General features: G+C 36.8%; 1 protein-coding gene across 2 annotated transcripts in view; it reads left to right on the top strand.

Annotated features, from left to right (window-relative positions):
• The window catches only part of COG2 (component of oligomeric golgi complex 2), a 28,645-nt gene extending 7,472 nt beyond the window's left edge, over positions 1–21,173 (top strand). For both annotated transcript variants that reach the window (XM_017817526.1, XM_017817527.1), the window contains 11 exons: positions 51–175; positions 1,422–1,548; positions 5,096–5,235; positions 8,484–8,545; positions 9,806–9,957; positions 11,380–11,580; positions 12,379–12,451; positions 13,650–13,792; positions 15,574–15,713; positions 18,922–19,102; positions 20,727–21,173. In XM_017817526.1, the coding sequence (XP_017673015.1) occupies positions 51–175; positions 1,422–1,548; positions 5,096–5,235; positions 8,484–8,545; positions 9,806–9,957; positions 11,380–11,580; positions 12,379–12,451; positions 13,650–13,792; positions 15,574–15,713; positions 18,922–19,102; positions 20,727–20,828 (1,446 nt within the window). In that variant the 3' untranslated portion in view covers positions 20,829–21,173. The remainder of the gene's footprint in view (positions 1–50; positions 176–1,421; positions 1,549–5,095; positions 5,236–8,483; positions 8,546–9,805; positions 9,958–11,379; positions 11,581–12,378; positions 12,452–13,649; positions 13,793–15,573; positions 15,714–18,921; positions 19,103–20,726) is intronic.
• The last annotated feature ends 3,606 nt before the right edge of the window (positions 21,174–24,779 follow it).

Genomic DNA, 24,779 nt, shown 5'->3' with positions numbered 1-24,779 from the left:
GCATTTTATATTCACTTTTCTGACATTTAACACTGAACTCTTCCCAACAGGTGATTGTGGAACAGTATGTGCAATCTCATCCTAATGGCCTTCAGGCTATGTACAATAGACTGTTGGATTTTGTTCCTCATCATTGCCGTCTCTTGCGTGAAGTAACAGGGGGAGCTATTTCGAGGTGAATATCTTGGGGGTTTCTCTCAGTTGCACTGGAATGACAACAATTAATTTTGAAATGCTTTGCATTATTAGCTTTCATGCACTTAATGACTTATCTGGACTTTTCTGAAGATTTGTAGTCGGGTTTGATTTCTCTCTCATGTCTGTGTTTTTCAAAACAAAACAGTGAACAGACTTTCTTGGTGCTATGGCCCAGACCTTCAGAGGAAGGAAAAACAATCCTGTATTTCAGTAGTAGAAGTGAGTCCAGTTCATAATACAATGTGTCAGATAAGTTGGTTTTTTGAACCCATTAAATATGATTTTACACTTCATCCAAGGAGAAGAGCATAATAAAACTGTTAAAAATATAAGTTCAAAAGTTATTGAGTTGTCAGTGCACATCAGAAAAGTGGGGATGATCCCCAAAGGTTTGACTGATTTATTGCATGTACTGAAACTATAAGTTTAATTGATTTGTGCTTACACTGTCTTCTCTGAAAGTGCTTAATTCCTTATGCAATTTAATTGCCTGTTTTGAAGTTTAAATAATTCAGGTCTACTGAATTGTATCCATTTATTCATCTGTTTGCAGGCTGGTTAAATAGTAGACTGCTGTAATTAGCAGAACCATGGATGTAGCCCCTAGGGACTGCAGAATTACTTTTCTAGTTAGTCATCCATTGCTGAGCTTTTTATGACTCCTAATTTTTAGTAACATTTCAATTCTTTTAATCCCTCAGCAAGTGTTAGTCTCTCTTCTTAATGGAATGTTTCCACTCCGTACTGTGGTGTACTGAACTGGTATTGAATGCTTTTATCTCTTCTGCTCTCAATTTATATGTTTTCATAATCAGGGTAGCTTTTAATCTTTTGCTTTGAACACAATATCATGTATAAATACAGCTTAGAACAATGAGGAAAAAGTTCTGCTTCTTTTCATTACATTAGTCACATTGCTTTTACTCTGTAGGAGTTCTTAGCTGATATGTGCTCATTTTCCAGAACATCCTTGCAAGATATATAACTGATAAATTTTTTAAAACACTTTGAGAGTTATTAAAAATACTTTGGATTTGATGAGACTGTGGAATTGGATAAGAAACCTCACAGGAAGAATAGTTTAAGGGAATCCGCATAACTATGTAAAAAAAAAAAATTACTTTTTTTCTAGTTCAGTGCATGTATTTTTTTAGTTATCCCTACCTCGAATTAGAAGCCTGGTGATAAAATATAACCATGGAATAATTACAATTTGTTTTCAGTGCAAAAGCAGATATTGTTCCTGGATATGATTTCTTAGTGAATTCAGTGTGGCCAGAAATAGTACGCGGTTTGGAAGAGAAATTGCCATCACTGTTTAACCCTGGAAACCCAGATGTGTTTCATGAGGTAATTAATTTTATTTTTTTCCATTTCTGATTTCTTTGACACACACAAGAATTAAATGAGTCGTGTTCTCTAGTTTTTTCCCCTCTGCTTTTTTTGTGTAAATTCATGTTGTCGCATGGCTTGAAAGAAGAGGTTATCTCAAATCACTTGACTCAGTTTTTACGGGAATTAATTCTCCCCTGAAATTTGTCAGAAAAGCTCACAGAGAAGTTAGTGGAAGCCATTTAGTCATGTGAATTAATATTTGTTTTGGGAATAGATATTCTTTCCAAATTGCAGAACTGCAGCATAAGTGAAGGTGGGAGTGGATGACTCCAGTGTTCGCCCAAGTCTAGGACTCCTGTATAGCAAGGGCTGTCATGTTAATTAAATACCTGGGTTACAATTTGTTTTGTACTAGGGGAAGGTTAAAAAATTTCGTTTCACTTGCTTGTTTTAGCTTTTGCTCTCCTACAGTACTGCAGATTGTGTTGTGATTAGAAATACAAGTCACCTAAAAGAAACAAAAATAGCTGGAGATCGTGCCATCAGGTTTGGAACATAAAAGTAGTATTTGCTGTGGTATCACAATCAACTATGAAGCAAGCTTAGATTAAATAATGAATTTAAAGCACTTGTCACTCTTGTATTTTCTTCACTGGCAGCGGTGCTCTGCCTCTAAAAGATCATCTTTTACTAATGGTGAAATAGATTTCTTGGTCTAGTATGAATATTGGCTCTGGCAGTATTTTATTAGCATGTCACAAGTAGAAAATATGAGCTTTCTGCTTTTCCTCATGTCCTGTCTGCTTGTATTTAACCATGATTGCTGAAAAAATTGAATTTTTTTTTTCCTTCCAACTTGACTTGTGATTAGCACGAGACATTTTATTTTTAAGATAGAGATGGGAAACAGTTATAAATTGTCTGCAGAGGTCATCTTAGACAGATGACTTAGGGAAAAGCCTTGCTGGTGCAGGTTTATAAAGCATGTGATTCTTCCTGTGTTCATGCTAAATCGCTTTTACTAAATACTTATTTTTTTCTTGGAATTTAAGATCTCTTTTTGTACAGATTGAATAATTGAAAGCAGGCAGGCATGACAGTGAATGTCTGCAGAGCTGGCTCTGAATAAGAAGCAAATTATATGAATGTTGAAGAAAGTTGCCATGCAAATGACAGTATAGTGTGTTCCCCCTCCCTCATGACAACAGTTTACCATAAAGCTTCAGTCACTATTCAAGCTTTCACCTAATGCCCTGCATGCTGCAAGTCATGAGCCTTTTGGTGTTCTGTGCTGCATGGTCTACCCAGGAAAGTATTTTAGCTTTAGAAAAGCTGGGTTTGCTTGTAAGTCTGTCATCTTTTATTGCACTGATATTGACCAAAAATGGCATTGCGTTATTTTAAAAAACAACCTACTATCCAAAAAAAACCCCATAAAAAAACCAACATCCACCCATGACTTTCAGGTAAGTCATGTAGTAAGTCCAAAGTACTTTCCAGACTGCTTTTGACTACTTAAGTGACTCAGAGGCATTAAAATAATAAAATATTTTACCTAAAAATGCCAAGTGTAAAAATGCCATTATACCTACCTGAAGACTAATAGTTCTGAGTTAAGAGGGAGAAAAAAAACCTTTAAAATTGTTTTTGCACTGCTCGTGAGCCAAGTAATGCATCAGAGATTTTAGACAGTTATCTATCTCTGTTTGCTACGTTGATAGAAATGCAGAAAAGTCTTTCACCAGGTTTGTTTGCATATGTTTATGTGTACAGGTTCAATGCTGAAAAGTTTGAATATACAGTATTACCTGCATTAGGTTTTTAGATGTAGAGGAGAGAGGGGAATGGAAACATTTATTTTAAATCCTTTAGAAATCAGACTGGCAACATTAAGTATGTATGTTAAAATAACTATTTATTTGTGCAGGGTTGGAGTTTGTTTTTTTTTAAGTTGTTTCAGGTTGATGTACCCTTATTTCTAAGTCAGATTTGTAGATTTACAGTTATTTGGAAAGAATACTTCTTTTATCCCTAAAGGTTCATTTGAGATTAAGTTTAGGTTCCTGTGTTTGAATATTGCTCCATTTTGGTTCCTAATTTAAATAACTGTGCAGTTAACAATCCAATCCTAGAAGCAGAAACTGGAAACAATCTTGCAGATCTCCTGGATATAATAGTATCATTAACTAGATAAATGTCTCTTGAGTTGTTTTCTATTTTGAAAGTGATAGGTCTTTACAGAGTGTTTGATTTATATCCTGACTTAAGATAGCAGAGCATTAACAGATTGTTTACCTTTTTACAGTGCTGGGTTTGTTATCTAAAAAGGAGGCTTGAAAGAGCACTAATCTGTCATTCATTCTGGATCTAACTCCCGAACCTTTTATGGGTCCATTCTGTTATAAATACAACCAGGTTAGCAGAAAAGTAGTTACCTAAAAGCTTTTGTGTGCATTTTTCAGAATACTACTCCTTACAAAGTTCTGCTGCTTCATAAGAGGCAAAATCACATCACTCCCATAGTGCTCTGGATTGTGGTAAAAGCCTGGCTGCTACAGCCCTGCTGCTGCTCTTACTGCAGTGAAGTCAGAAGCACTGAGAGATTCAGTCAGGCTTATTTCATTAATTCAGCAATGGCTTAATAAGAATGTGTGATAGGTTTTATGGCTAATTCCTATTTTTATAGCTAGAAGAAACTTGCACAGAAGCCAAACTGTTTTTCATTCCACAGAAATAATTTTAATTGTAGCTGTATTTTGATTTTAAATTTATTTACAGAAGGTTTGTGTTCTCTTAGCAAGGTCTATTTTATGTGAAAGAACTTTTTTGGTACTATTTTATTTCCGGTTTTCACTCAGATGGCTTTCTGCTTTGTTCATGATTTAATTTATTATTTCATTATTTTCAGTGCATTAATAAGTTACTGTTGAGAGTAAGTCCACAGTGTATTTGGGGATTAATATAATTTTTTTTCGCTTGCAACCAACTTAACACTAGATGAAGTTAGTTTGTCTGAAATTGTTTTAAGCTCTTCTGCAAATATTTAGTATTTGCAAAACATTTTTTGGGAAACAGATCTAGAAATTCTTATAATACAGGTCCTGTGTAACAGACAAAAATATCATGCTTCCATTCTCGTGTGTGTTTGGCTATGTGTGCTTATGAGTTTCATTCCTGATTACTTCTGTTTGTTTATCTCCTGCACCTGACTCTGTCCTAGTTCTGTGCAGCACTGTTGTTCCACCCCAGTGACTGAGCTCAGAAGTACTGCTGCATCTCTCTGATCCATTCCGCTTGTTCAATGTGCTTGGACAGTTGTATGCTTTTTTGAAGTGACCCATGCTAGCTTTCCTTACTGGAGAGAAACACCTACTAGTTAACTGGTTTTGGTTTTGTTGCAGTCCAGGGTTTTAGCCTTGTGTGATTAGGTGATGGGCTGTCAGCCCACTCTTAACCTCGACCTTAACTGTAGCGTGATACAAGTGTTCTGCTGAATGGGTGGTAGCCTGCCTTGGTTGCTGGGCCCCTGTGTGTGATCAGAACGCTCTTCCTCTTTCTGCAGAAGTACACTACTAGTATGGATTTTGTACAGAAATTTGAACGACAGTGTGGCTCCCAGGCCAGTGTGAAACGGTTAAGATCTCATCCCTCTTACCACAGCTTTAACAACAAATGGAATTTACCTGTATATTTTCAAATAAGGTTGGTATGCAGTTTTTTTTGTTCACTCTTTCAAAAACAGTTTAGTCACAGCAAGATGATCTGGCTTACAGTCAGATCTCCTCATTGTTCAAAGTTTCACTTGTCAACAAATCATAGTAGAAATCAAACTAAGAATTTAATTACTAAGTCATGTAACTGTTATATATCTTTCTGCAATTTGGCGAAATCACAGCCTACTGTTCTTCGATAAGGTATCGTGTTGTTACACCAGATTTGATATTCTACTCATAAGACTTTGGGGACCAGATCTAAATAAGTCTTGAACTCTTGTTTCAAATTCTTTTTTGCCAGTGTCCCTGGAACTAAACTGTATGTTGAAAGACACTACTTGTGCAAAATCTAGAGGAATACTTACTGTGAGGGAAGAAGTCTTTCTTCTTAGAAGTACAGAATTAAAGGACTTGACAACTTGTAGATTTTCCAGATCTAGCCATATTTCTGACATCCTTTTTGTCTCACAGGATGTAGTCTTTAAAGTGCTGGGGTTTGTAGCATTGCCTTCCCAAAGATTGCCCTACAATTCCCTGTTCCTGAGGAGCTAAATAATAACTTTTAGCTTATTTTTCCAGCAGGTCTGATGTAGCTGTAGCACTGCCTTTTAGAGACCTTGCAACTAGAAGAGAGCAGAGAGACACAAGAAAGCCCCGGGTTAATTCTAGTAATGTTAGAATTTTAATTAACAAAATAGAATGTAAAACTGTATTTTTAGAAAGTGTAGTCTACATGTCTGATTGTAGGGCTGGATACCAAGCCTTCAAGCAAGGAAGACAGCCATTGATGACTTGAGTGTGCCATATGTGATCTCTCTTGGTCCAAAGCCTTCTGACAGTCTCTTAAAAAAAAAAAAAAAAAAAAAAAGAGGGAAGAGAAATTGATGCTTATTTTTAGCCTGAATCACTTGAGTGGCCTTGTTTATTGCATGGTTCTGTAATTGGCAGTAACCGTACCATAGTCACATTTATGCATGTTCTTTAATCGAGGATAAATCTACATTTCTGCTGAAAAATTCCATCCAGCAGTCTTATGAGTGGTGGAGTTAATGTAAGTGACAGGAGCATGGGGCTGGGAGCAGGGTCTTAGTGTTTTAGTGCTTCGTGGTGTTTGGTAAAATGGTAGTCACAGCACCTGATATCCTGGTTTGGTTTTTTGCTTGCACATCTGTTCCCACGGCTGTGAACTGATGAGGCTCTGTTACTCTGGGCAAAAAAAGGCCGACGTTCAACTCCAGTCCGTTTCCCCAAACCATTAAATTGTGCAAATACTCATGCTGGCCCAAGGGAAAGGGCAGCAGTTCTCGCTACAGTAGTGGTGTGGAGTGCTCAGGCTAAAAGTGTCCATGGAACTGTAGCCATTATGAACCTTTTAACAAATATGTCATTAACAGGTCTGTATGTCTGCCCCTTTTGTTTGAAAGTGTAACTTTTCTAATAAGAGACCACTTGATCCCACTTTTATATTCTTGCTCATAAAATTGAAATGGAGCTTCAGCATATTCTTGCTGTTCAAAAATGATTCCCATTAGGCATTCTGAGCTCTGATTGATTAAAGAACTTTTAAAAAATCATTTTCCTGTAAGATTACTGTAAATCTAAATAGTGCACTATTTCGATAAATGGTTGGATAACAGCAACCGGTTCATCTTTCACCATATTATTGCTTTTTATTGGAATAATCTCATAACTTTTGGAAGTGACCATTTAGTGCAAAATTTTGCCCGTTAGTGCAAAATTTTGAAAATAATGTGACATATTCATTATATATATATTAGGGAAACTTTTTACTTGATGTATATTAACATCCTTTAAGTCATACAAGATTTTTATTGAAATATTATCTCACAATATGACATTTATAGTCAAGATTTGGGGTTTTTCTTCCCTTTTCAATTACAGAAATTACACAGAAAAATCAGCCACCACTAAAGCCTTTACAAATGATCCTTTGAGGAACAGATGGATGTTCAGGCACTTTTCTTTAACAGTGCTGGCACAAACAGCCCCAGTAACTCTTTCCTGTGCCATTCTTTCAGTTATGTCAGTCCAACTGGTTGTGGAGCTGTAGTGAACTCCACATTGGGGAGATTTTTTTCGTATGTCAGAAACATTCAGGAAAAATTCTGTCATTGTTCAAAATCTTGTTCTGTTCTCTAATCCTTTTCACCATAAAAAAAAGACACTGCTCTGGTGGTGGAGGCAGTGCATAGGCAGAAATGAGGTTTTGAAGCCATTTCACAAATATGTTTAGTTGCTAAACATGCATCTTAGTCCATTAGGAGTTTGAACAAGAAAACCCAGGTGGGCCCCTGTTCTGGTCTAGAAATGACAGTTGAGAAGCTATAAGAGAAGCCCTACAGGTTCATAATTAGTAAGTTTGATAGAAAGGCTTACAGAGTTACTATGATGGACATAAAAGCAAAAAACAAAGGGAAACCAATGACAATAGAACTTTCTGTAAGGGAGCTTAAAATGATAGAGTTATTTCAGTGCTTGGAGGGAAAACCTGGTTAAAGAAGGATTTTTTGCAGCTTTAACTTGGCAGTTTTTAGAGGAGGTAAATGCTATGTTGTTTATCCAATATGCATTAAATATGGAAAAATATCAGAGGTTTTAATAATAACTTATGCTGTTATAATTCACCTAAAAATTGTGAAGGTGTGATTTTTTTTTTTGTATTTTTTTTTCTTCTTCAAAGGGTGAATTTTTTAAAAAAGAGGGTCAGGGTATCCTGTGAGGAACTATTGATTTTTGTTAGGTACAGAATTGTTTGCAGAACCTTATGCTTCTGTTCTTTAACAAACATGTAGGAAGCTGGAGCCTCCAGTGGCACATGACATATCTGAAGGTCAACTAAAGCAAGTACGAGTCAATTTGTTCAGTTTTAGTTTAAAAACAGTAACAAAACAAAAAACTTCACTTGTCAAAAAAGGTGAGGACTTGTCTCTCTGCGAGCTATCATTTTGATAATATTTGCAACCATGACTTTAACAGTTTCCCAAAGCATAAACTTTGTATGTGCCTGTAAAATGTCAAAGATTCTCTTTCAACTGTTTGAATGCTGGTGTGGTTTATATCCCAATTTAAGCTGGGCAAAAATAACCCTATGTTTAAAATCTGTGTATGTGCATTGATAGCACAATGAAATAATACTGAAGTAAGCACTGAAAAATGTCTTGGCGTCAATTTAAGTAACTGTTGAATTGTAATATTCAAAACTTTTCTGTCTCTTAGATTCAGAGAAATAGCAGGGGCCTTAGAAGAAGCACTTTCAGATACACTAGAGGAAGCACCAGGTAAACTTTTATGGCAAAAAATACTTTTCTTATTGTAAAGGAATCAGTGGTAGAAGTAGCAGTGGTTACTGTCTGTCTGTTGAGTATTTAGTAACATGCATCCCGTGGTTCACATGAGCTTTCTGATTTCCGATTAACTGATTAAATAATATAATACATTTTTATAGAGAGAGCAATGTGGGAGTACTGTTAGTGATCACTCCACTTATTAAAAACACCCCTTTTGGCAGCAGTCGTTGACATACTTATGGAACCATCCGCTCAGTGCAAGAAGGAACTAAATTAGCATTTCACATCCTCTAAGTAACAACCAAAAGGCTATGCTGTGTTATTTGGGCATATTTTTCTTAATTGTTGTAGCACTATGTAGAGGCAAAAATGGCTGTCTGTTGGCAGCATCTGGGCTTGCTATGGTTTATAGTGTTGCTGTCTGGTCCAAAAACATACACTGATTTATGAGCAGATGAGGAGGTTTGCACAGGAAGAATTAGAGTGGAAGGGGATAACCTGGTATATTCATTAGAAGTATGTTTTAATCAGAAATACTAACTTCAGTTAACAGAGTGCAGAAGGCAGCTAAGAAGGCAGCTAAGAGCCACATAAGTATCTGTGTGTGTATATGCACACACACATGCCCTCTGAAGAAAACAAGGAGAAAAAAATCCTAATGGAGACAAAATGCATAAATCTTACCACTTCGAGGTGTGGAACTTGCAGACACATTCCTTAACATTCTAATTGTATTCTATAAAATGTTACTGTGAATGGCTTTTAAAGTATTTTTTTTAAATATGGATATTTCTCCTCTGTTTTAAATAAATATTTATAGCAAATATCTCATATAACTGTGAGAGGAGCAGCAGTTTAGTGCTAAAGGAGTATTATGTTGTGGTTGGCAGGCATATCTAATATAACTTCTTCATAAGATTGCCAAAAATTATCCTGGAAATGTTATCTCCTGAAGTGGATTATTTGGCCAAGCTGTTTCTGCCTTTATTGCATGCAAATTCTGACTTTTTGCTTTGGCCTGCACAGCTACAGCAAGACTTAGTGGAATTTGAAATATAAAGCATTGAGGAGCTAGTATTTTAAGGATTTACTTCAAACAATGCTTAATAAATTTCTGTCTTTTTGATTGTGTCTCTCTGCAAGACTTTTTTTTGTTTGTTTGTTTTAGTCTTAGATAATGTACTTACACTGATGTTACATCTTTTAAAAATGTGCTTAGGAACTTGACCTTTGTTCCCTAATTATTTCTAGCTGGCAGCTCATACTGTCTTTTGGCCACTCACATGGTCTGGATGAGTCTTCTGAAGTGCTGGTCAGATCAAATGTTTTTACCATTATTAGCACACCGTTTGTGGAAACTTAGTCTGCAAATTTTGGCACGCTACTCTGTGTTCATCAGTGAGGTAAGAGACCAGCATGCTTTTGCTTTTGGTGATTGGATATGTCCATCAGTAAGAGACCTTTTGAAGCGAAGTATGTGACCTCTTTTTAAGCTTTTTTTTTCCCCCCTGAACTTAACATTCTTTGACAAGAACACTTTCAACCAGTTCATGCATTTGGTTTATAAAAAGCATCACTGCAAAATACATGATTAACCATAAATATCAGTATTGTTGCAGTGTTACTGTCTGATGGTTGCCAAGGCTGTACTTACATGTTGCTTAATACTGCCTCTGCCACTGAAAGAAGTAGTCACAGTCTTGGTTTTGTTCTGTTTTTGTAAGTGTTTATCTGTTGATAAAGTGAATGAGGTTGTGAAACAGAGCCAGGTGAAAAATAAACATGCAAGTGAAAAGGGATAAGATAATCTGCATTAGTTGTTTGGTATTGAGAATGTAAAACCCAGAGGTTTCCTGGGCAACTGACTCAACATCAGTGATTCCCTGGTTCTGAGCAGGAGAAATTGTGCTTTGCTCTTTTACTCCCAGCTCCCGGCCATACAAGTTTGCCCCTGTTTCTGCTGTCATAGAAAGAGAGCATGATAGAATAATTGGAATTTGAGGAGATTTCTGGGGGTCATCTGGTCCAAATTTGTGCTCAAAATGGTGCCAGCATAGATGAAGTTGTGCAGAGCCTCAAGTTGAATCTTGAGTATATCCAAAGATGGCGGTTTTGCTCTTTCCTGGGAACCTTAGTCCAGTGACTGATTGCTTTTTCCTTCTATTTGATCAGAATTTCCCGTGCTACAGTACTTATACATTGCCTCTTACCTTGTCACTGCGCCTCAAGATAAGATCTGATTCCATCTTCTCTATACAGGCCCCTTAGGTGGTTGAAGACAGCAGTAAGATCTGCCTTTATACTATTTTTTGCAACTCAGTGACTTAGTTCTCTCAGCCAAATTAGCTCATGAAAAATACTGATAAATACCACAGTTAAAACAGAGTAGTGAAGCACTTGCCTGACAGCAGAGAGCTTGAGGAGGTGGGAGAAGGGAGTTGTATGACAGCAGTGAGTGGTTATGACTTTGTATTCCAGCATATGTAAATAAACTGTGTTTCTGCGAAGCAGGTAATGATCAAATTCTTGGTCTTGCACGTTCCCTCAGTGCAACAGTTCATTTGAACATCATGCAGGTGAAAATTGCTGCAGGAGTAGACTGCCCTCTCTTATACCAACAGATTTGCTCGAAATCATCCAACTTTGTAATGCACCAAAATGTTTTTAAAATACACTTTTTTACATAATTTATGAATGGTAATATCCTTTGAAAGTGTGGCATTCTAATGCTGAGAACTTACAAATCCTTTATATACTGTTTCAGTTTGTCCAACTTTAACTGCCTTCATTATTGCTCGGGTTCACATTTCAGTTTGATGTTTCAGGTTTCTGTAAGGCCCATTTCCAGTGAGAATACAAAGGAAAGCAAAAAATCTGTGCCAGTTGGTAGAAAGGAATCTTCTGTAAGCCTCAACCCTAGTGAGGACCAAGGCAATGGGTCTTCTCCAGAAAGTCTACCAGTGTCTTATATATCTAGTACTCAGCTGGTATATGTTGCTGCAGATCTGGACAAACTCCAGGATCAGGTTTGTGCTTGTGACTTTACTTACAAAAGAGTCTTTGATGTTTGGCATATTGTTAAGGGCATTAAATTGTTAAAATAATGTACCATAAAGTTCTTATTAAATCTTAAATGCTAAAACTTGGGTGGTCTGATATAGAAGATATCACCTGAAATATTTGGCCTACTCTTACTTGGAATGGCAGATTACAGGGAAACCACCTCAGATATATAAATGCTTTTTATCGGTAGCTGCTGGACTTTACCCCTAAAATAATTTGTTTCTGCATTTTTTTGGTGCGAAGAGTTACTCCACCAGTCCTGCCTTTTCTAGTAAAGTCTCTGTTGGAGCTTGGAGTGTGGTGCAACATTCAGCTTTAATATTATGTTCTCTTTTAAATGTCTACTAGTTTTAGTCTTTGAGGTTGAAAAAGCTTTTATCATCATGATTACACTTGATTAATGATCCAGAATTTTGAAGAGAGTTGTATGGTATTAATTTTTGTCCAGAAGGGACAAATTCTGTGTATTTTTGATCAATAAGGCTGAAATTTCTGTAGTTTGTGAAATTGTAAGTTGCAGGTAGAATTTGTTAATTCTAAATTATTTGCTCTGAGTACAATAGTAAGGTAGAGGATTTAGTGTGTAGGCCTTAATTCCTATGCATATTCTACTACTGGTTTCTCAGAACTGCAGTAAAACTATAGAATTTGAAGGTGTCTTTTAATGCTCTTTAAACTTGCAGGATGTAGAAGTAATTAAATGTTTATAACATAATTGTATCTCTCTTGATTTTTGGGTGGTGGTGTTGTTTTTTTTTCAGATTCCTGACATATTAGACATGATTAAACCAAAGCTTGAAATGATTGGCATCAAGAATATGTCTTGTATTGCAGGTAAAGCTTACAGGTTCTTCCCCCTTTCTCCCACATCCCCTCTGCCAAACAAATGAAATCAACTTTTACACAGTTTCATTATTACAGCGAAAATTTGAAAAGACTAATGTGTCTATTACTTAATGAAACTTGCTTTATGTTTAAATTGTTAAATAGAAACAATCTTGAACAGACATGGTGAGTCTGGAAAACATTTAATGATTAAAATTGGGTGAGTCTAAAGTGCTTTTAGGATTCTTCCCCAGAAAGTGAGGACTTTATACCAGAAGATTCATTTCATATCTTTAAACTCCTAAGTATAAAAGAATTGGGGAAGAAATAAGAAGAGGCTTTCTGTTATCCAGTTGGAACTAAAATATTTTTATAAGATGATAGTTCTCTCTCAGGCCTGATGAATCATATAAGGGCAAGAGTTATCAAAGTATCATAGTTAAACACCTTAACTTCAGAGGACAGAAGCAACTCAGTCTTTTAGCCACTTTTTTTTCTGGGTTTTTGTTTTCGTTTGGTTTTTTGTTTGGGGTGGTTTGCTTTTTTTTGGTTTTGGCTTGTTTCTGGTTTTGTTTTTTGTTGTTGGTTTGTTTTTTCATCTGATCATTCTTTATGTGAAATACGGAGTTTGATTTTAATTTAGTAATTAAAGCTAAGCATGTAGCTGCATGAGTGAATTAGTCCCTGTCTTGAAGCCTAGCCAAAAGTTCTCTGTCGTGAATTCCACTTAAATCTCTAAATTAGAATTATTGGTAGATGTCGAAGTCCATAAGAGATGTAGGAGTTTGTGCACATCTCCTACTCAGTAAATGGTCTGTTGTCAATCACAACTTTAAGTTGAACATTGTCCAGTCATTCCATAAGGAATTTAGAGAGAAAGAATTTCACAACCACAATTTCTTTGGAAGCTCGGAGCCTTTTGATTCAAGTGTCTTGCTTCATTGGTAATACTGAAAAAACTTTTAACCTGGAGAATGTTACTTTACCCCTCTTTTCTTTCCTTCCCTTCATCTGTGTTTCTGGCTGAGGAATGGTTGGTGTTACTAGTAATGTTTTATAAGTGGCTGGTGTGTGTTTATTTGATAAGCATATCCTGTATTTGACACCAGAGAGTGAGTGAGATTGGAAGCATGATGGGGTTCACATAATTTGTGTTGTGATTGAGCAGGGTAGCTCAGTTTAAACTTTAGCATTTTTACTTGAATAGGAGCCTTGGAAGATTCAAAGGCTTCTCTATCAGCCTGTGTGCCTACCTTGAATAACAGGATTATCCAGGATCTCAGTGAGTCCTCCTTCGCGTACCTGAAGAGTGCACTGGAAGTTCCAAGATTATATAGGAGAACCAACAAGGTCAGTGATGGTTGCAGAGGCAAAAGTAAATCTCAGAAAGGCCTTTGCTAAGATTGTTGTGAGTTCTTATCTTCAGATATGCCTGTCCATATCTGCTTGACAGTCAAGAGCTCTATTAAATATCTTGAGATAATTTAGTTATTTATTGTTTACTTCATGGTGAAGGGGAAAAAAGGGGGTATTTTCAAAATTTAAGGTAGGGTAACAGTGATGAGAGCCTGGGCCTGAAGTAGAAGGAAGACCAAGAAGTAGAACTGTAGATGTGCAAAAGAAAAAAGGGTTAATGGGGATGTTTCCCTCATGTTGCAGCATATACTGTAAGATGCAGTGCTGCTGAGTGCCAGACTTATTTTTAGGAGGCTGACACTTCTGCCTGCAGTGTCAAGAGACTTCCTCCATTGAGCTAGATGCTTTGATTTGGTTCAAGAAGTATCTTGCACAGAAGGAAACAGATAAGAATGGCTAATAAGAGTAATTTGTTGAGAGTGTAACAAGAAGTAATGGTGAAATAAGGTACTGAAACCAATTATCTGATCTTGGCTTGTGTTACTCCTGTGACATGCCTTTGCCAATCTCTCTAAACAGTCATCTTGGTAGTTAGCTTGGTATCATTCAGTCAATAGAGAAAAATCAAAGTAATGTGAACCAGAGACTACTACATCCTTGCCTAATTTGAACCCAGGAGGCAGGCTGAATGGCAGGCCACAGCTCTTCCCATTTCACCCCTCTCCCCTTGCTTTTTCTTCCTACTGTACTCTGCATAGTGATTTAGGGGACTGCCATTGTCTCTGTTGTCCATTGGCTGTTGAAGCAGATGCTGTGCCGACACAAAGACATAGGACCTGGCCACTTTCAAGTCAGGCGAGGTACTGGCTTGAGCTCTGTACTCCAGGAGTGTGACTGCATTGCTGTCTCGGCCATCAGTGTAACTGGCTTTATGCAGTGCAAAACCTGAGCTGATAAACAGGAGAGAGATCACTTGGGTAGAGAAGGTACATTATTACAGTTGTGTTAAGTTCTGACAACTTTGTTTTTCAATGTTCTAATACTTGGATTTTTTTTTAGCAGAATTCAGAATTTGGTATGAGAATAGTCTTTTGCAGGAATCGTGCAAAGACTTTTGCTTGGCCAGGTTCTAAGTAAGACGTTACTGAGATATTTTCAGGTGTCAGAGATTTTGTGTACCCTGAATATGTTCTGTTGGTTTGCAATGCATGAGGTTCACCCAAGCTATTCGTGGATCATCCCTGGAGAGAGGAAGCATTCTGCAACCAAAACTACCTTAGAAGAAGATAGTGAGGGGATATTAATTATCCCCAAAGCATTCTTCTAGAAAATATAATGAGGGAGCAGAATGGTGTAAGAACAGAAGGAAACATGTCTTCAATTTAGTGAAGTATAGTACAAAGCAGTAGGTATTTCAACAAACTCTGTAAATAGTCTGTTTTGGGCACGGAGTGTGCTCACCTTTCTCTGGAATCAGCGTGAGCAGAAAGAGCATTCATGATCATACCCTGATAATAGGAGTGGCTGGCATCTGCATCTCTCAAAAAGCTTTGGTCATTTTGAACCTTGTTCTGTATTATAACACTACTGAATAACTGTGATGCTGTCTTTCCTGTGTGTAATGATCTCTTCATTGACTTGTCCTGATTGGAGTATGTATCTCGTTGCTTAGATACAGCCTTAGCATTTTATATTATCTGCTAGAATTGGGTGTTGACACTTTAAATAAATTACTGGTTCTTTTTTCCCCAACTTGTTTCCATGTCATCTACCAGGAGGTGCCAACTAAAGCTTCACCTTATGTTGACAGTGCTCTTAAGCCCTTCTACCGACTGCAGAATGAATACAAAGATACCTTGAAGCAGCCCATGATTCATCAGTGGTTGGAAGGTGCTCTCTCTGAAAGCACACAAAAGTAAGAGAATCATACAGAACATTCTTTGCTTTAATTAAAAACTCCAGTGTCCATTGAATGGGTACAGAAAAAAACCTAAAACACTATGACTTAACACAACTGTAAACAAAACAAGAATATACCACTCTTTTGTTGGGGTATATTTCTTCAGACTTACTCTGTTGTTTTGTATTCAGCAGATGAAAACCTGGGCAGGGAATCCAGGACCTGGCCTCTGCTCAGATCTGTGCAAACCGTGACCTTGTGGGCATTTGAAAAATTGATTTGCTCTAGGAATGCAACAATAAACTAAAAATTTGCATTTTGTTTCAGAATTGGTGTAAGACCTTAATCTCATGTTATTTTCAATGAACAATGGTTGAATTTTTAAGGAACTTGAGTTCTGCTATCCTTTGACTTTTTTAATGTATGTAATGATTATCGGACATCTTAGTGGTGTAAAAAAAAAGGCGTAGGATATTAACTGCTGAAGAGCTAACTGTTCACCATTTAATAAGGCACTTATACTGCAATACTTTCTTTAGTAGATCTTCTGTTTCTTAGTTAGCATCCTGAGGACTTCTTGAACATGAGTAGCCATCTGCATTAAGTTCCTTAAAGAATTTTGTTTCTGTTTGTCTAGCTGTATTTTAAATTTGTACTACAGTGGGATGTTGCATTCCGTGAGTTCAGCCCGTTAAACTGTGTAACATGAGACAACAATACTTGCTTTTGTTTTAAAGTTCTGTGACCAAGTTTCCAAAGACTCAGCAAAAAAGCCTACTTCCCAGAGAGGGAAGGGGAAAAAAAAATTTCACTGGATACCCCCTATTTCTTGCATTGTGGACAATTTATTCCTTCCTAATTTTTTTATATCTCTAATTGTGCTTCAAACTAAAGAGTCCCTGTAGCCTACTTGAAAGGGTTTTTCTTTTTCCCATCTTTATAGTTGTGCTTTGTTGGTTTACTTTGTCCTTTGTGGCTATGGATGGTAAGATCAGAAGAGTCCGTGCAAGTTAAAGTATGATGCTGTGATTTCTGTCTGTCCTTACGTGGTTCCTGATAATTCTTAGCATATTATCCTGTCTGTTGACTGCTGCTGAGCATTGGATTGATTTTTTTTTTTCCTGTGAATTAGCCACATAATAATACTGAAGTTTTAAATTGTAGTCAAAACATGAGTTCTTTCTTGCCCTTTGCCTCCCTATCTCTCCCTACTTTTCTATTTCTGGCACCTCGCAGGTGCTTATTAATGCTCAGTGCACCTGCAGCACTTTGCACTCACTTTTTTCATTATTCAAAATAAACTTAAAATTTTAAGACAGTTTTGACACATTCACCAACTGTCTTAAAATTATTCTTGAGTATTTTGGACAAAGCTATGCTTATATTGGTCTGGACTCCACTGGTCACTTCCATTTTGCACAAAAACTTTTTTCAAGCTTGGTGTCTCTTAATCAGTTACTAGTCCATAAAAAGAAGCTTACTGTTAACCCAGAGCAGTTACATTTGTTAACTAACATTGCTGAAGGACTCCAAAGATTCCTGGAATCTCAAGTCACATGCTTATAGAGCTAAAATACCTTAGAGTGAATTTTTGTCTGTCTGTCTGCCTCTGTGTGTCTGGTAGGTCTTGCTTTTAAAGCTTCAGTAAATCTGGAGATACCATGCAAAGTAACTGTTCTGTAGTTCCTTGGACCTAGCCAGAACTTTTTTCTTTTTTTTCCCCAAAATCTCACTTTCCATGTTATCATTACAAAAACTGACTTAAGTTATAGGTTAAACAGTGTCAGTGGTTAAACACCAGTAAAATTGGCACATTCATTTTTTAATTCCATGGAATTTTCTTTTGAGTTCTGTTTTCATTATTTGTTGTTACTCTTTTTATCAGTTTGTTTTAAAATATCCTCACTGATAAGAGATGAAACAAACTGAATTTCTTAAATGGAGGAATATTGTAATTTCTTTATTGAAAATAGAGATGCAAGTAAATAATTTCCTACTGTGACAATATATTCTTACATCCCTATGAGAAAAACAGAGAAGATCATAAACTGGTTAAAACTCACTGGGACTAAGCTTGCTTAAATGGCGAGAAGAACTTGGGAGTACAGCAGAAGTAGGAAGTCTTCACAAGTGAGTGGGAATAGGAAATACCAAGATATGAAAAGAGAACCCAGTTGACTTTTATTGGAATACTTTTACTTTTCATGGAATGGTATCTTGAAACAGTTTCCATGGCACTGGCAAACACTTTTTCTTTAGCTATCCCCATCTAATTATCCTTCTAAAAGGTTTGCCTGCTTTCTGTTGCCTCCTTGTTTAAAAGTAAGCATCGGGAAGATTCTTTCAGCTTTGTTAATTCTAACAGTAGTAGTTTTCTTAGGCTCTTAGAAAGTTACACATTTTAGGAAATTATAGAACATAGCTCAGTCTGGTCACTTCTCTTATGGATCCTCTTATTTCCCACTGTTGCTCTATTTTCTCCTCCTAGCTATTCTTATAACTTATTTTTAACAACTCGCTGTCCCAGGCATCTCTTAATTGATATGATATTATGTCCTTCCCACTAAGGCATGGGATTTCAGTCCATAAGGCTTTTTGAACTTTTGTTACTTAGTTGATTTGTTTACCTTCTTTGATTCTATGCTTTCTTTAATCAAGTATGTGGGAAGTGGTGTTTTATTTCATCTATACCATTTTTGGTTTAGGATTAGTGTTCTTCTGACTTTTTCTGCCAGCTTCCTGAGACTCCTGCTTAGATTAGTTTTTTCATTTTAGAAATAGGCATTTATGACTGGTATGCACGTGCATGCTCTCATATACACTTCTGTAACTTTCTTAAAAATAGGACTGTAAGGATGTTATTCTTGTCCTGTTTGTAAAAACAATTTTAGTCAGTGCCAATAGAGGCTGATTTAGGCTGTTGAAAATTGAACAATTGCATTCCTTGGTCACTATTGAGTACAAACATCTTGAGCAGGTCAGAAATGTTACGATGAGAAGGCGGCTTCAAAATGGAATAGTAATCTTGAGAGTGACCTCTAGAAGTAATGATGGAAATACTGATTAATTGATAATGATGAAAAATAAGTAGCTTTCTTGCAAGGAAAGCTATTCCTGCCAGCACTGTTCAGCAGTTTTCTCAGTGATGTAGTGTTGTGTATGAAGTAGGCTTTTCTGTAAAAGTGGACATTTTTTTCTTTCTCTTTAATCTTCCTTAATTTAGGTATTATGAAACTGTATCTGATGTGCTCAGTTCTGTTAAGAAAATGGAAGAGAGCCTAAAAAGGTTGAAGCAAGCCAGAAGAACTGCGACTTCAAACCCTGTTGGTACAAACGGGGGCATGAGTGATGATAACAAAATCCGACTGCAGCTGGCCCTAGATGTTGAGTATTTTGGAGAACAAGTAAGTTATGAGAAAGAAGGGGTTTTTTTATTACTGCTACTGGTTTTGGAAGGGAGTGAGATAGAAGAGGAAAGGGAAGCTAGACTCAGATTCTGGTCTTGAAGGCTTTGTTGGTGTGGGTTTGTGCTTTGGGTTTTTGCTTTTTTTTTTTTCACACTTTTATAAAGGAGGTGATTTGAGACCTTGATGATTGTAGATACCACATGAGCAATGCATGCTTTTCTGTCCTTTCTTATACAAATGCAAAGCTTTTATTTCTTGCTGTTCAAAATTCAAATACTGCTTAGTGCTTGGAAGCTTTAAGAAGAAACACTGTGTGGACAGATCAGAGGGTAGGGGCCTCCCTTAGATCTGATAGAAACTTCTTTATGGCCCTGCTTTTGTTTGCCTTCTCCCGGGGTGTTTCCAGCCTTGACTTTCTGCACAGTCAAAGTCTGTTCCCAAGAGCTGTGAAGATGTTGGCCTGATTTGTTGTGCTGCACAACTGTAAGTTCTTTTCAGTGCCAAATATGAAACCCTAAATAACAAAGCACATAAAAAAAGAAAATATTCCAGGAAGTGTGTGCAGTAGCTACATCAAATTGAATACTGTTTGTACTCGTTTATTTCTGAAAATCATGTATAGAAATAAACTTCCAAGTGCAAGTCCATATCATTAGTTGCCAAGGAGCTGTCATCAGTCTTGTTTATGAGCACATGCTGTTGATGCATTGTAACAGGTAGATTAAGTCTGCTTTTTTGTGAGCAAATGCTTTTCTCAGATATGAGACTTACCACAAGGACAATTTGGGTGGAAGTAGGGAAATCTTAATAACAAGAACTAGTATTTGTCAGCTTTTGCCTCGGGTTGAGCTTTTGTTCTTTTATTCCTGTTATGTGCACAAACATCACTGCACTATGAATTTAAACTGAACTGGAATAGATTATTCATAGTTGTTTAGGAGATGTCTTGATACATGTGAATATTACAAATAGTTCCAGCAGCAGACACCTTTTGAGAATTGTTTCATTATGGTTTTAGTTAAATCCAGATTTTTGTTTCAGTGCACTCTTATTTTTCTCATGGTCATACTTTTCTAATTGTCAGAGCAATAGATTTCCTGGCTAAGAAATTACTAGCAGCAACCCCTGTATTTGTAGAGTTGTTTTCATCTCCCAGGAAGTTCAAGGCTAGAACCATAGGCTCTTGCAGCCTATTGAAATGCTTTCACCATCATGCTGTTGGCTATTCTTGGATGTATTCATGTTTATCTTTAAAGTTTTGCCCAGAAAACTCATTTGGAGTTTAAAAAAAAAAATCAGTTGAAAATCAATGAATTAAAACCAACTACAGCCAAGTTTCTGTTTTTGACTACTTCACTGGAAAACTTCCAGCTGGCTTTAGTTACAAGTTGCCTAGAAGATGATGAAATATTTCCCTGCAAGAGAGTACATTAACTAGAAAGACTTATCTGAGCAAAGTTGAAGACAAATATTTTTATACTTTGCACTATATGCAGTTGTGGGGTTTTGCCTCACATAGATGCAGGAGAAAATGTATACTTGGCTAAATGTTTGAAGTAGAATAATTTGTGAGGTTTTTTATGTTTTACAGAAAATTAATGCTTTTTCTCTGTCTTTTTAGATACAAAAGATGGGACTGGAAACAAGCAGCATAAGAAGCTTTTCAGCCCTTACAGAGTTGGTTCTAACTGCCAAGGACCAGGCTACAGCAGAACAATCCTAGAAATTTTTGAAAGCATGTGATTGAATATAAACGACGTTCCAAAAAGAAAGACAGAGAATTTAACTCTGCTTTATTTTACCAAATAAGTAGCAATGAAGTGCTTCCTAAGGTTTCTCGAGCAACAAATCAGTGTATCTGCTGTCAAGATAAACTTGTTTCACCAAAAGACTGAGAATTTATCATAGTTATCCATTATATGGAAAGCAATTAAAAGTTCTAAACTTTCTACTATAGAATAAAGTAGAAGAAAATGTTTTTCCTATTTTTGTTGTACAACTTAAAATGTAGAAGAATGAAGTTATATGTTGAAAATAATATGTAATAAATTGTCTTCCTAACTTTTGATGTCCCATACTTTTTTGAATCAAATGTATTAATTGATGGCTGTGTTATAACCCACCCCTGAGGTGGGATAACTGAGGTTCTTGTTAATAGATCCCTTGGGGTGGCTTGGAGTGAAATGATACTGAATGACAAAATATATATATTTTGCAGGTTTATTTTAGAACAGTCTGGTTGCAATGGAAAGGAGATATGTTGCCATTTCAGTTATTATCTATAGAAATATAACAATATAAAAGTATAAAGATATCACTTTATAAATAAGGGAAAGAAAGAAAGAGAAATAAAGGATAAGAGTACATAGTAGACAGGAGAGATATCACCACGTGTGGACCCAACAACAAGACTTGGTTGAAGTGATGGTCACAATCTTGATCCCTCAGGAGTGATGAAAGCCCACAAAACAAGGAGTGTAATGGGTATATATATATATGTTCAGGCTCAGATGGGAACGCCCAAGAACTTCCCGTGGTGGGAGAGGGTTTTACACTGTCTGATGCAACACTGGATCATGTGCAGTTCTCTGGTGGAAGGCCCCGGAAATCATGCTGGGGGTGCTTCGGGGGTTGTTGGTGCTGTCTGTCCGTAACTTGACGTCATCTTTGCTTGACTGGTGATATGTGTATGAACAGTTGCGGCCTTTCCCACAGTTTGCCACAGTGGGAATTTTTGTCCAGATGCATTAACCGGGATGTACTAACTAGATTTCACCTCTGTCAGGTCTGGAATCAAGGCCTTAGTGTCACAAATTCCTCCCTTCTGTACTTATCTCAAGTTTCCACTGTGGTGGCTTATTTTATGGCAAGTCGCTTCTGTGGCCTTGACAGTGTTTGAGACAGGCAACTGTGCTCTTTAACTCCTTACAGACTGTCAAAAACTTTCAAACTTTACTCCAGCTCTTCTGGAATGAAGTGCTCACAGGAACATGATTCTGCTGTTTCTCATTATTGCTTTGCACTTACTTGCTTTCCCTCATCATGGGGCATGGTTAGCTCTCGTTTGGTTTTTTAATGTTTTCATTTTACTGATTTGGCTTTTTCACGGATCACGTTGTTGAGAAGTGCTGCATGACAAAAGCTCATAAAATAATTGAAGTTTTGAAAATAATTTTTAATATAAGTAGCTTACAGGTTATTACATTCAGGCTACCTGTTTTCCTTCAAACTAAAACTTAGTTCACTACGATAGAATTTATTTGCCACTGGCATGTTTCTGATTTGTATTATATTGTCTATTAGTACTCACCTGAATACACATAGAATTCTGGTAACTTCAAACCTAGTTACATCAGTACAAGGTGCATCTCTATATAGCAGGAAATTTGAAAGTGTTACCAGGGTTTAAAATGGTAGAAGGCTTAACAAAGACCTCTCTTAAACCTGGAGTGACCTGCCTATTGATGCTTCTTTTTTAAAGGTGAGGGACATGTAGCACGGTCTGGGAACAGTAGGGGGTGAATTTGAGGCTTTCAAATTGGAGAATGCCCATATGAGTGAAGGAAGATTTTGTTTGTGGTGTTTGTTTTTTGGTTGGTTTTTTGGTTGATTGATTTGTTCGTTTGGGTGTTTTTACCTTGTGAAAGTTTAGCACTGGGATTCCAGTTCACGTTTCTTAATTAAAAATAACTGTATTTAGAGAGCTTGGATGCGGGAGCTGAGATGATGGAAATTTTCTGAGTACTCAGAGATACATAGCAATGTAGCATTGAAGCTGTAGTGAGCAAACCTTTCACAGCATTTAGGCTTTTTATTCCTCACTGTTGGAGAACTGACCATAGTTTAGTTGAGAAAACAAAACTGTGTGATCATGGTGCTTTTGAAGCAATTAGGATAGGTGGCTATTATGACTTTTCTAAAATTAATTTTATAAGGAGGGCAGTGAGGAAAATATCAGTGCTTAAAATTATGTGGTAGTACTTGGATTCACTCCCAGTAATGGAGAGCAGGATTTGGCTCTTCTAATTTGCTTAGCATCTCTCTTTTCATGGCAACATAAACAACTGAGGGAGCATCCAAATTTATTGTTGAAGAAAAACAGCAAAGTGAACCAACTTGCCAAATACCCAGATCTGTTTGTTTCCTTCAGGGACATTGAGATCTTCAGCCTTAGGCACACGCTACGGAATGGACATAACTCTTACTGCTTATGAACAAGAACTTCTGTATTATGTTTTTCCAGGTTTCTAAATGATGAACCCGAAAGCTTGGTCTCCCCACTCCTCTTCATTTGTTTTTATTAAGAATTGAAAGTAGAGACATCTTCCTACCACTAGCTACTGTTGTTTTCAAGAATGTTTTCTTATAAAATGGACAGGCAAGTTGTAGGCTGAGACTAAGATTGTAGTGCATTGTGCAACTTTTTATTTCAGAATGTGTCTATCTATACACACATGATACATAAATGTACATTTAAATTTCTGTAACATCTGTAACAAAAGTAGCAAATTCTGAGATCTGTGCATACTAGGGAGTGAGGATACAAACAAAGCTGTCTTATCCTCCAAAATAAGGGAAAAGGATGCAGTCTGTGTACCAAACCAAAAGGGCATGAAGGGGTTACTTCACCTTAAGTTGCATGAGATTTCCGACATCGTCCTGCAATAACAATGCTTCCCACATGTCATTATCAGCTTGCTGAGGGTATAGGCTGAATTGTGTTCTTTTTCATTGAAGACCAGCTTTAGTTTCTGGGCAGGAAATAACATTGTCTAGCAAATCAAAATTATTGAATGGTTTTATGATTGCTGTAAATGTCTCCATCACAAGTTCTGTGTCAGTTCCCCATCTTTTATTTTTGTTCACTTGAATAGCATTTAATTTTCTTTCATTGGAATATGACATCAGTTAAGAATTTATGTGATACCTCTGTTGAAAGAAAGAAGAGGTGTGAATTGGCTTTGTCTTTGGTAAAACAAATTTTAGCTTTTTCAGATACTGTGGATCAGTGAGGAGGAGAGGATCTACCATGTAAGTAAGTGCCTTCTAATGAAGGTGTCTTCTGCCACTAATCCTCTTTCTTCTATTCCTTAGGTAATTTTTTAAGTGCACTTCACTTCGTGACAGTAATGCAGCTTTGATTTTGTGCCTTTTTCTTCTTCCATTCTAGGACCTTTAGAAAACTTGATATGCCTTTCTAATCCTGGAAGGAATTTAGCTGGAAGAGGTTTTGTATAACATTGAGGAGGGGAAAAGCAGCAGCATGTTTTCCTCTAAAATGGTAACTGCATTGTCAACTTTGTAAATTATAGCAGCGGTAGACCAGACTCTTTTAACTTCATCACCTAAAGATACCTAGCAGTACATATATTTGGCTGGATCACTCAATATGGTGGAATATTTACTCTTCTTTTTCCATCAATAATAATGAACTTGTTCTGTTCTATATTTTTAATTCCCTGTTTCTGCCCCTTTCTCCTTCATTTTCTTCTCTAGGGTGTCAGTGGAGAGGTGCTCTTCACCGCAAAGTTTGTTTTCAGAAAAGTGTGTTTGGTTTGGTAGATGGTGGATTGGTTGGTTTGTTTTTCTGCCTGTAACCACTGAACAGGGTATGGGGTCCCCAGAGCATGCAGCCCAAACCTGGGAGTAATGGCATTTTGCTCCAAACTTTCCG

The sequence above is a fragment of the Lepidothrix coronata genome, unplaced genomic scaffold (genome assembly GCF_001604755.1).
Source record: "Lepidothrix coronata isolate B3197 unplaced genomic scaffold, Lepidothrix_coronata-1.0 Scaffold61, whole genome shotgun sequence".
In the NCBI taxonomy this organism is placed as follows: Eukaryota; Metazoa; Chordata; class Aves; order Passeriformes; family Pipridae; genus Lepidothrix; species Lepidothrix coronata.
The sequence above is the reverse complement of the archived record's forward strand: the minus strand, read 5'-3'. Positions and strand labels throughout refer to the sequence as shown.